The 12,665-nt window shown below is 37.7% G+C and overlaps 1 protein-coding gene across 2 annotated transcripts in view; it reads left to right on the top strand.

Moving 5' to 3' along the window:
- Positions 1 to 12,665, top strand: part of bmp6 (bone morphogenetic protein 6) — a 76,910-nt gene that overhangs the window by 42,176 nt on the left and 22,069 nt on the right. For both annotated transcript variants that reach the window (XM_041245192.1, XM_041245191.1), the window contains exon 2: positions 10,970 to 11,162. In XM_041245192.1, the coding sequence (XP_041101126.1) occupies positions 10,970 to 11,162 (193 nt within the window). The remainder of the gene's footprint in view (positions 1 to 10,969; positions 11,163 to 12,665) is intronic.

The following is a 12,665-nucleotide window of genomic DNA, read 5'->3' as shown; positions in this document are numbered from 1 at the left end:
CTGTTGGAGCATACAAAGCAAGACCTTGTATGCTGGTTTACATTGTGCTATCAAAGTGAATGCACTGCCTACATTTTTATACCTCTTCCAATGTATCCCTGTCGTATATCAGTAAATAATTTTTTACCTCCCTGGATAAAATTATTTCCACTTTTATCTGGAACAAACAGCTTCCCCGTTTCCTTAAGGCACTGCTTCAGAGACCTCAGGCCGGATCTTCGATCTTCGTGCAATCCCCTCGCTAAATTTGTGCCTCGCAAAAAAATAGTGCTTTGGCATAAAATGAGAGATAGTCCAAAACGGCACAAAGCAGTTGCGAGACATTGGAATATAGCAGTTTTTTTAGCAATTCGCAAATCTGTTTGTGCCTCGCAAAACAGTCTGCGCATTCACTACCAATATAGCAACTGCACACAATAGCCAGTGGTGGACAGTCACCATTAGTAATGGCATTACCCCGACAAGCTGCTGTCATTGGTGTCGCCACAGCATGTACCGATATGACAGCAGACGAGACCACACAATATATCGTACACACATACATATGGACCATTCAAATACACAATTGGCGCCATAGCTAGGCGCCAAGTTTTCAAATGAATGTACTGATAACACCACTGTTTTAATGAATACGGTCAGTATTGTATCATGAGGAAATACTATATAGGCTTTTTTAAAGTCCAGCTGATCCAACATAGCTGTATGTTTTTGAAGTAAAATTTTAAAAAAAGGCTTTGGATACTGTCTTTTTTTTCTGAATGATTTTTTTATATAAGTCGTGCCGTGACAAAGTCTAATTGTGGTAGCACACTCTCTGATTTGTAAATGTAACGAGGTCATTCACCTGCAAAGTAAACATCAATCAAGCATTTTTATATACACAATACACAGAAATGCGTTGTTATTCATTCTACTCACCCAGTTGAACATCATGATTAAGCCCAGTTTGTAAGGTTTTGAGTGTCGCCGGAATGGATTTTTTTCGTTATGCCATTTTTTTGTAAGAATCATAATTAATTCTAAATACACTCCTAAAATGTACTATGATTTCTCAATAAATGAACAGTCTATGTACAATTAACAACACCGACATTCAACAAACTGGACAGCTGCATAAAAACGGCCAGAAATTACAGTTAACAGAACTGTTTGTCCTACCTCAGCTAACTTACGATTGGACTGCCGTAGAGAAAATACAGGTCTTTGATTGGTTGATTGTATCACCAGTCTGATTTTAGGAAAACGTTAACCACAGCTGCCCATCCCTCACCTGTAATGCACAGTAACCTATGGAATAGCCAAATAAAGCAATGGGCCACAAGATGGCTGTATGATGTATTTATACAATTAATTTACAGATGTGTGGCAACACACAGCAAAGATAACAGGCAGGACCCCCCTCCCCTCTTCATCCTTCTCTCATCCTTCTGATGGTACACATTGGATGCCGATATGCCTGTGGAGCAGTGAAGAACACATATAACTGTATATGTAAACACAGTACCGCTGACCATCATATCAATACAATGATAAAACACATCCAGTGTTTCCCAAGGCCATCCCTCAAAACTTAACGCTCAAACAAGAAGGAAACTTGTGAGAGAAGCCACTGAGAGGCCAACAATCACTTTGAAGGAGCTACAGAGTTCAGTGGCTGGGAGTGGAGTAATGGTGCACCAGTCAACCATATCAAGAGCTCTGCATAAGACTGGCCTGTATGGGAGGGTGGCAAGAAAGAAGCCGTTACTCAAAAAGTACCATCTGAAAGCATGTGTGGAGTTTGCCATCTCTACAGTGAAGTATAGCGGTGGCAGCATCATGCTGTGGGGATGCTTCCAATCAGCAGGGACTTAGCATCTTGTTACAATTGAAGGAAGAATGGATGGAGCAAAATACAGGAAAATACTGCAAGAGAATCTGCTTCAGTCAGCTATAAAACTGAAGCTTGGGATGAAATTCACCTTTCAGTAGCACAATGATCCCAAGCACAAGGCCAAAGCAACATTGGAGTGGCTCAAGAACAAAAAGGTGAATGTCCTACAGTGGCCCAGTCAAAGTCCTGATCTCAATCCGATTGAGAATCCGTGGCACTATTTGAAAATTGCGGTCCACAAGCGTCGTCCAACCAACCTGAACAACCTGGAGCAAATCTGCCAAGAAGAATGGGCCAAAATCACTCCAACACAAAGCTGTGTGCAAAGCTGGTACATACTTATCCCAAAAGACTTAAAGCTGTTATTGCAGCGAAAGGTGGCTCTACCAAATATTAATGTGTGGGGGTTGAATACTTATGCAAACGCTAGGAGGTATAGCCCTACCTAATTTTCAACAGTATCTATACTGGATAATTAGTTTATATTAGTTTAGCGATGGTCTGTTGTGGCCTATAATACCCATTTTTGTCATTTTGTTTGTGATCCCAGGCCACAAGTTGTCACAGAACAGCAGACCACTGACAGTGAGACTGTGAAATATAGATATAAATTACAAACATTGCAATAATGTATAGTAGACATAGTGATTGATAAGATGGCATAAAGCAGATAAGACAACTTCAGCAATGAATGGAAAAATAAACGTTTCTTTACTCACCATTACGTTAGCAGTACAAATTTTCTGATGCAGTAAAGTTTGGATAGTTTTTTGTAATCCAGAAATACAGGTTTATATTCCAGTATGGTAATGCCATAACAACATGTTTTGTATTCTGATGATGCACACACAATAATTAAAGTCTCTATATCATTTTAAAAGTGAGTGCTGGTATTATAACTGTAGGTTTCTGTCAAAAATAGTAATGTAACTGAAATACTGTAACTTACTTACTCGTTAGATAAGCAAGGAAATTAAGAAACAGACAACCCACAGTGCACAAAACGATTTCCTGAGTGGGCGTCAATAGCAGCTGTTTTGTCCCCGCCTGTGTTTTAGGTGACACGATTTTTTTAGCGGCATGATAATTGCTGGATGAATCAGCTTTTCTGATAACGATGATCTTAAAAATTGCATCATAACATCTTCGTAATCCCTTTGATACTTGAACGCTTTTCAGTCTTTTCTACATGATCACTGCAGATAGTTTTGTCTATTTTCATTACTGTGTATTGTGTGTGATATATTTATATAAAAAAAATAAGAATAATTTGACGTGCACTGAAGTCATACGTACGATATAAAAAAAATGTCATCACCCATAACCTTTGACCTCAAATTGGCCTATAGCTCCTCGGATCAGTGCACTTAAACTTCAGCGTAAGATTATGCTGTGTACACGGTACAACTTAAGTAGCCTATTAACTAATTATAGGAAACGTAGCGAACTGATCAGCGATTATTTCTGATGATTGAACCATGTTTTCTTTGGAAGCTTTTATAGTTGCTAGTAACTCTAGTTCAATTTAAAATTCTGAATTGCCTCCATCGGTCTAAAGTTAGATTGTCCAAAATTAAGCTAGACTTGGACCCAGCCTGTGGTCGGTGTAAGCAGGCTCCAGCCACTTTCTCTCATATGTTTTGGTCCTGCCCTGAGCTGGCCTCCTACTGGCACTCTTTCAGGCGTTATCCCAAATCTTGCAGTGTCCCTTGGAGTGGTCACCTCTGATAGTAATGTTTGGGATGGTTTCTGATGACCTCTCCCTAAACACGTCACAGTCCTATCTGGCTTTTGCTCCTCTTTTGGCTAGATGGTTGATCTTGTTGAGATAAAAGGAAGCTGCCCCGCCTTCTTTTGTTAATTGGATTTGATCAAATTCACCCATCAGTTTGGCAGCCCTTCCTGTCTTCTGTGGAGCAGCTAGAATCCTAGTTTAAATTAGCTTCTCATTTGGGTACCAATCTGCCTGCACTTGCCTGTTCAGGTGCACCTTTCTTTTTCTGTTTCCCTCTCTTCTCTTTTGTCCATTTTGTATGCTGTCTGTCTGTTCTGTCTCAATTCCCTTTCCTGCCCCTTTGTTTAGGACCCAAATTATTGTTTATGGTAGGGATATGATTAGTTGGGGGGGAGGGGGGGGGGGGGGGGGGGGGGGGGGGGGGTCGTTGTCTTTGGTAACTTTTGTAACTTGAAAATCTATAAATTAAACTTGAAAAAATAATAAATAAATCAGCCACTACAAATGTCACCTTACTGACAATTGACAAGGAGGCGGGCACACTTCATTACCTAGCACTGCTATTGGCTAAGGGAGTACAGGCAGTGAAAACTGAATCTTAAAAAAAGAAAAGGCAATGCGTGGAAGTATTTTGAAAAAAGTTCAGTGAGAACACTGTGTAATGTAATCTCTGCAGCACTTCATATCCTAAATCAAATGTTCATTCATCTAAAATGCAAGCACCTATCATCTGCTTAGGAATAAAACACAGAATGTGGCAAAAAACAAACAAGCAGTGCATCTTTTACTGTGCGCAGTGGTCAGCGATGTGATATGCCTCGGGCTGAAAAAAAGCTGTTTTTGTAAAGTATATATTTTGACTGTTGTTGGGACATTATATTTTATTTTTATTATTGTATTTTTCAAATTTTCAGTTAATAGGGCAGGGATTTTCCAAATAGTAAACTAAATTTCAGCTAATCTGTTTTTTTCACTAATTTGGGCTCAAGATGGTTCCAATCTGCATGGATTAATGGGAGTATACTGTATGTGCTTGTTTGTATGTGTATATAGTTGTGTATGTTCAGGTTTTTTTTTTTTTCTTGTTTCTCTATTTGCCACAGTCCTTGGACAATGTTATGATTATTGCCACAATCACTGGTGAACTCTGTTGGTTTGCAAGTACCTCCAGCTCCCAGAACTGCATCCTGTTGTCCGCGAAAGTTAAAAAGCACATTTTTCACACAGTAACACATGTTTCTTAAATGTCTACATAACCCTGAAGAAGAGAATTTGAAAGTGGAACTTAAACAAACAGAGGAGTGTACAAGTAGACTGTACCAATACTGTATGCACGTTTTTGATGTTTTGCTACATTTCTGATGACAAAATTAAATCTTAATTCACAGAGAACGACCATCTTGAAGCTGTTGTAAACACTTTTGCCTCTGTGGGTCTAATAATATGCCATGGCTTCATTTTGTAATGTGGTTATTATACAGTTGAGTGCATTTTATATTTTTCATTAATTCCTGAAAACTACCCCCCCTCACCCATGATCTTGCCCCCCCCCCCCCCCCCCCCACCCCCCCCCCCCATTTTTAGAAAGACTCTGGCGTCTTTGACGGCAGGCATCATGATTACATGTCCCTGCTTCAATTAGCGTTCCTGTTTAGTTTCTTATGATGTCCCACTGAGAACTCCTGATCTAGTGGATAATTGCCAATATGTTGGACATTAATTCTAAAATATTTTCAGTAAAAGGAGTACATTCTAAAGCCAACCATTTATTTATATGTTAAAGAGCAAAGTTATATGCGCTGCAAAAGACATATAAAGGGTGTAAGTACTGTGTGGGAGCATTGAGCAAGGCTCTGGCAGACCAGGTAGTACTTTACTACCGGCTACTTTAATTCTGTTCAAATATTTCCAAAAACAGGCGTTGTAAGTTTTGAAAAGGACTTACAGTAAAAAGTAGGTGGCACTTACAGTAATCAGAGAGGATTCAATTATATTGATGTTTCCTTTGTGGTACTGTAACATCAAATTGAAGTAACAAAATACCATTTTGGCTATACTGCAAACTTTTTGCAAAGGGTTATAAAACAATAGAAAGTGGACCTGCATGCAGTGTAAAAAGAGTTGAAGCATGTTGTGACACAGACCACCGCATTGGAAGTTACCTACTTTGTATGCAGGACCAGGTTGGGTCAGGTCACATTTCTGTTTTTGATATTGGTGGAAACTAGGAATTGGTCTCCAGCCAGGTCTCAACTTTTAGCACTAGGAAGCTTGAAGCACATAACACTACGAAGACAAAGGGCTATCAAAATGCACTGAGTTTACAATGGCAACACAGTGGAATGTAATACATTGTATACTGTGTGGTTTTAAGTCTGAATGTACTCATTGAAAAATTATATTTTGAGTGTGCAATCAATTGAATGTGCAGGAATACACTGAATCTCAAGCAGCTTAAGTTTAGTAGCTGAAGTTCTGTCTTAATTTGTATTAAGTCCCTGACCCGTGGACCTTAATTACATCCCTGGAAATAAAAGTGAAGCATATCCTTTAATTATAAGTCCTTGTGCAATTAGTGACCGAGGGGAGTCGTTAGCATGTGCTATTTGGTTCCCTTCGGAGCTATAAAACATTTGCAAAGGGCATTGAAGTATAATTACATAAACACATCTGAATTCTTAAAATGCCTCAGGCACCCATGGCTTTTATTGGGTTAACCATTGGAGACTGCTTTCAAATCTGCCCGTCCAACTGTTGCATGAGGTGCTGTGATATCTCATTTAATTTAACTGGCTGTAAAAGCACTGGCTTCATTTCTTTATAAACATAGTAACAGCTTTATAAGCATTTTAACAGCTTTGGTTCTAGGAGGTTGATGCCAGTATAAATGTAAGTTACTAAAGGAGTAAGAACATTTGGGGGGGGGGGGGGGGGGGGGGGGGGTATAAAGCTGCTTTTCACCTTTCCACTTCAGACTGAAGCCCCAATCCCTTTGTTCACTGTCAGTCCACCTTAAATGATACTGTGAGCAGGCTGTTGCTAAACTTTGAATATACTCCAATTCAATATGTTTACGTTGCCAGTCATACATTATTAATTTCAGTTATTAATCATAAGTGCGCCAAATCGTCACACCCAAATCTGCAAAAAGACATGTTCATGCTTTTTTGAGGTACTTGCTTAAATTAAGAAAAAAAGTCTCTTTAGTCCAAACTGAAATCAGTAAACACTAATATGACTTCCACTTTTCTGTGTCTCTACATCGTCATTTTTTCTACCTCTTCATGAAACACTTTTACTTCACATTGATATCGTAGTATATAGGGAACTGCGGAACTGAAAAATGTGGTACAGCACAGATACGTTTTGTATATATTGAAGTGGTGCTTAATCTCAGAGGTGATATCCTGCACCTTTCCCCATAACTTCAGCACTAGCTTCTGGCAGTTCATGGAGCTATACCCCGCTGGCTGGGATGTTTGTTGTACTGCATTCAGGTGAGGCACTTGATAAATTGAATCCCCGTGGTTTACTTCATTATAGTGTTACCTTCTTTGTCCCTTACTGGTGGTGCACACATGGAGCTGGTTTAGGGCTAAGCGCTGTAGGCTGCTGGATAAGTGATATCAGTCAAAGGCTGGGTTTAAACCAAATTATTTGAGATGCTAGCTTCACATTATTTAAAACCTTTTAAGGCAGGCTAGATGTGTCTACAACATGATATTGACCCAATATAGTCAGAGTGCAGATGATGGTGTAGTATAAGATAATGGCTGCGGGTAACAGATACTTGATTTTAAGTATTTATTTATTATTGTATGAAAAGAGCGTTATACCTCAAAAGTATATACAGGAAATAAAGCATTCAGTTGATATTTCTGCTGTTAATTTGGGATGATATGTTTATTACTCTTGAAATAGTAGATTACACAATTGAGTGTCAAGTCAAAAAGCAAAAAATAAGAAACCAGTATAGATGCAAGCTCTGTGTTGTGCATGATAATTATCTGGCTGGACGTTGTTATGCTCTGTGTGTTAATGCCACAATTGATCCACATTCTTTATTTTATGTCAGGAAATACATTTCCTTTTAAACCTCACTAAACATAAAACACCAGAATATGCTAAGCCAATTGAATATTCGTGCAGTATAATAGCAATCATCTGTCAAAAATAAAACAGTAAAAAAAGGGAAACTATCTGTGTAGAGCAAATAATTAAGTACACAAGCAGAGACAGCTGACAGTAACATATTCAACAATCTCCCAAGTACTACTGTTAGCTGCTGCAAACGTTCTCAGTCCTGAGTACCTGTACACTAGTCTTCAAGATCTGATTTGTATGGCTTGAAGGGATCGCCTTGTGCTGTTGTGCAGTGCTTTCTCTTCCCACTTTCTTCAATGCTTACACTCACAGGGATCAGTGGAGAAAAATGCATTTCTTCAGAGTTGTTTTTCTTTGTGGTTGCGGGTGGGCGGAAAAGACGAAATGTGGTTTAGGAATTAAATTCAGACGGCCGCTGATCTCCTCTCGGGAATACTTTGGAAAACATTTAATGTAAGTGCTGCAGCTGACCACTGATCACAGCCGCCCACCTCCAAACATTTGATTCATGAATTCTGAATAGATGAGCCAGGCAAGGAATATCTCGCTGCTTGAAAAGTGTTTTTATTTTTCTGCAAGCCTTTTTTTTGTTTTTTATAGCTTCTCAATTAGGTTTAAGTGCTGCCCATATGAAACTGTTTCCTATACAATACAATAGTGTTGGACTATGATTACCTTCATTTTGAAATTGATTTGCAGGTTTACTAAAAGGAATTTAAGGTTATTTTGTTGGGTCAGACAAATAATAATAATAGATACTTATCACTGTTTTCACAACTGGAGGTTGATGGATCATTAGAGCCAATAGGTGACTGATTCAAGTCCCTGTTCATGACCTGGGAATTTAGTTGTATTGCTCAGAAGAAATTGTAATGGTCTTATGAACATTTTAATTAGAGCCCTGTGAAACTCTTTTTAGTTTTTTATAATTTTTCGTTTTATTTTTCACAAATTAGTTTTATTTTTAAAATTTTGTTTTATTACAGATACACATTAATAAAACAACTAATTATTCATTTAAATATAATTATTATTATCATCATATATGTATCGATTGTTATATATATATATATATATATATATATATATATATATATATATATATATATATAAAATACACTATTTATGTGATAAGTAGTTTCATATCATCATATTTCGTTTTATATATTAATTTAGTTTTATTTTGTTTTATATGTTGCATTTCGTTTTATTTCGTGTTATTTTGTATTTTTGGAAAACATGGGGCTCTAATTATAATGCATCAGTTCATGCTCCTTCATTTTCTGTGCCCAAAATAGCTGTTCACTTCAGTCAGAGCATCAGCATGATCAGGTTACACCTAAGAAGTTCAGACAAATCCTCTTTCTGGCAAGCTGAGAACTGATCTTTGTTTTAGTCCTTAGCTGATTTATGAGTAAAAATATAAGAACAACTGGATACGTGGAAATAAAACTGCATTATCAAATTATAATGTGTGTTATACTGTAACGCTTTGCCAAGTTTACTCCACCTTCAAGAGGCTACTCAGTAATGATAATAATATACTTGGGCAAACACTGACAAACCATGGCAGATAAAGTATACCTTGCATTGTAAATTGTAGCCTGACATGCTCCTTGGTTATGCCATGGGTCACTGTGGCAGAGTGCTCCGTCCCTGTGTTATATGTTGGTGTATTGGTGTTGGTGCATGGGATATAAATGGGTCTTTGTAGCACGAGTGATTTAAAATATGCAGTTGTGTTTAGGCAAGGGGATTGCACTTCACATGCATTTAAAGTATTTAATAGTATGTGAGCGCAGCGTTGCACAAATTAGTTCACGTGCTGGGATTCAAGTGAATAATTAATTGGTAATTGAATCCCGGCACAACAGTATATATAGATGCACGTTTCACTCACTTGGGGCTGTGTGTTCGGTGAGTGGAGAATGGTTGTGGAGAGGAGAAAAATAAAAAACGAAAGGAAATAGAAAGTAAACATAACAAGTGGCATGAGTGCTGGAAGCACCAGCACCGTACTTGTTTTGTGTTTAGCGTTTGTCCACCCTGTTTGTTACTGTCTGTTCGTTTTGTTTGTCTATTTATTTTGGCCCAAAGTGCCGTGTGCTGTTTTTTTGTTTAAATCTTTTATTTGTTTCACTCAATTAAACGTACTGAGCGCCGCAGCGTCTCAGTTTCAAGCCCAGTACTGCCTGTCTGTGTACCCCTTTCTGGCCTGACGTCACCCTACAGCCAGCCTGTTCACAGTCACCCATTTGAATTTGTCATCAATACATTTTTGCTTACAGTAGTATTCACAAAGCCAAAAAGAATGTGCAATTTTATATTTCCTCCAGTGCCACCAATAGTTATTTTGTTAGAAAACCTTTAATTTACATGTTTTACTAGTGAATATAACTTGGTGCATAATTAAAGAAAGCAAAAACAGGAATAAAAAACATTCAAACTGATTACTCAGAATATCTTAGTTATACCTCTTTTCAGAGGAGACCTTACTAGTACATCATTTGATATACAGAAGGCTTTACCAAATTCACATATGCCACATTTCCAGCTGCACCATTAGTCTTATTCTAATATCAAACTGGAGCTGAGGTCTGTTCAATCTGCATTCCAATGTGCAACGTGACGCTTTGCGTTCTTTGTATACAGTAGCTGCCATTTACAAATAAATCCACATACCTCCAATATGTCCCTGATAATAGAAGTAGTTCCCAGACATTTTTTTTCTGCAGTCCAAGGTTTAAAACCAGCTTCTCTTGTCCTTCGTGTCAGATGTTCATTTGGAAACATCCTCCATCAGTGCGATTTGGAAAGATTGAGTTCTGCCATCCCACAATCCTAGTACGTGGTGAGAATTGAAATCGGTTTGATATTCATCTGCTGGAACAAACAGGATTGATATTAAATGTGAAACACTAAAAGAAACTTAATACATTCAATGACAAAACATTTCGAAGAAAAGTCTTTTTCAACATCTTCTTTTTTAGTAGTCTAGTAAAACCTATATTGTCTAAATTAATTGGGAACAGGAGGTATTTGTGAAATTGATGGATAATTACTGTAAAATGATTTCTATTAGTTACAACTCCTTTACATTAAGAACAATACAAACATAGAGTATTACAACATACTGTAAATACCAGTGGTAGATGGATAACTAGAGTATTTTCTATGTCAACAGGATAGAGGAGCCTTGCACTCTGATTGACTGTTACTGTTTTTTTTTGTTTGTTTGTTTGTTTGTTTTTTACCAGTGGAGTACGACAGAGAGTTCTCACCTCGCCGGAGGCATCACAAGGAGTTTAAATTCAACCTGTCTCAGATTCCAGATGGGGAGGCTGTCACAGCCTCTGAGTTTCGCATCTACAAGGACTGTGTTAGCAATGCCTTCAAAAATGAAACCTTCCTCATCAACATCTATCAAGTGGTACAGGAACACAAGGGCAGGTAGGGTGTCTTTTGAACACATAGAGTGCAGTACAACAACCTTGAGAAATAGCTAGGGCTAATCTTTTTATTGAAATGGACTTTACCTAGTGTTAAGCATGTGGTAGAAAGCATGTGAAGATTAGATACCAAAATCTACATAGAAGTTATGGCATGGGAATCCTCAATGCCAGATTCCCCAAACACGAATCCCTTACCAGTAGTATCTTCTTTTATGTAACATTAGTTAATTCGTCATTTAGCGACTTACAGAGACTAGGGGGTGAACTGTGCATCAACAGTTGGAGCTGCAGAGTCACTTACAGTAATAGGACCTCGGGTGTACGTCTCATTTTGGGCAGAAACCACCAGAATTCACTGTAGGTTCCTAATTAGCATGTATGCATATTTTGTATGCATCTAGCTATACCTACTTAGACAATACTATTTAGACATGATCACCTTTTCTGGTCAACAAAGCTGAACTCCTGTCAGGTTTTCCAGCCATGCAGTTCTTAAGATTAGCTACGGCTTGACTGTGAGGAACATTATTGTGTATTCTGGTGGTAGCTGTTTTATTTATTTATTTTATATAGTGATTGGAGATTAATTTTTTAGAATACACCATTACAATTTACTGCATGCTGTAAAACACAAGTTGAAGTTTGCTCTGTTAGTCTGGTTAAAAATAGCAATGGAGAAGGCTTGAAAAAAATATCTGGAACGTGAGCTCTGGGTTCTACTGCTGTTCTTGACCAACAATATATCTCTTCGTATTCACTCTTATGCTCTTTTTCTCTCTTTCCTTGTCTTGTAAATGACCCCTGAGGAGCAGGATGGTACTGTTCTGAATGGGATATATATGGGAATATGATATTTTAAAGGTTACTATTTAAAGGTTTCTTGCTAATGCTTTTTTTAGTTACAGTACGTAGAGTATTACATATACTCTGCCTATATGTGTGTAGTATACTGCTCTAAAAACATATTAAAATATATTTTTACTACATTATGCTCTCTAATTTGTGGTTCTTACTAAGAAAATAATCACTTTCTGCCTTAGTTCAAGTTACATAAAAATATGTTCAAAAGAATTGTAGTTATGGCTTCTCTGTGCTTCTTTTGAGCTATTTTTGAGTTTTATGTAAATTGTTGTTTGTTTGTTTTTTTTTTTTTTTGGGGGGGGGGGGGGGGGGGGATGCCTTTGTTGTTCTCAGCTACTTTCCAAAATACTTGGCCATTTTTTTCTGTCACAATATGTATAGTAACTTGACAGTACTTGCACACTTCAGTTGTACCTTCTTTCCTTTGCTGTCTTCCACAACAAAATCCTTATGGTCACGGGCACATTCTTCTGGGGTTTTTGGGTGTCTTTTATATTTCACCACAATTTGCAATTCTGTAATATATAGTGGTAGACAAACGTATTTGGGCAGTTAAAAAAAAAGAGAAATACCACAAAGAAAGTGATTTCTATAATTTCTAATTGTTCTGTTGAAAGATAGAATTTAGAGTAGGGATTCA

This window comes from Polyodon spathula, chromosome 3 (assembly GCF_017654505.1).
Source record: "Polyodon spathula isolate WHYD16114869_AA chromosome 3, ASM1765450v1, whole genome shotgun sequence".
Lineage (NCBI taxonomy): Eukaryota > Metazoa > Chordata > Actinopteri > Acipenseriformes > Polyodontidae > Polyodon > Polyodon spathula.
This window is presented reverse-complemented; position numbering and strand designations above follow the sequence as displayed.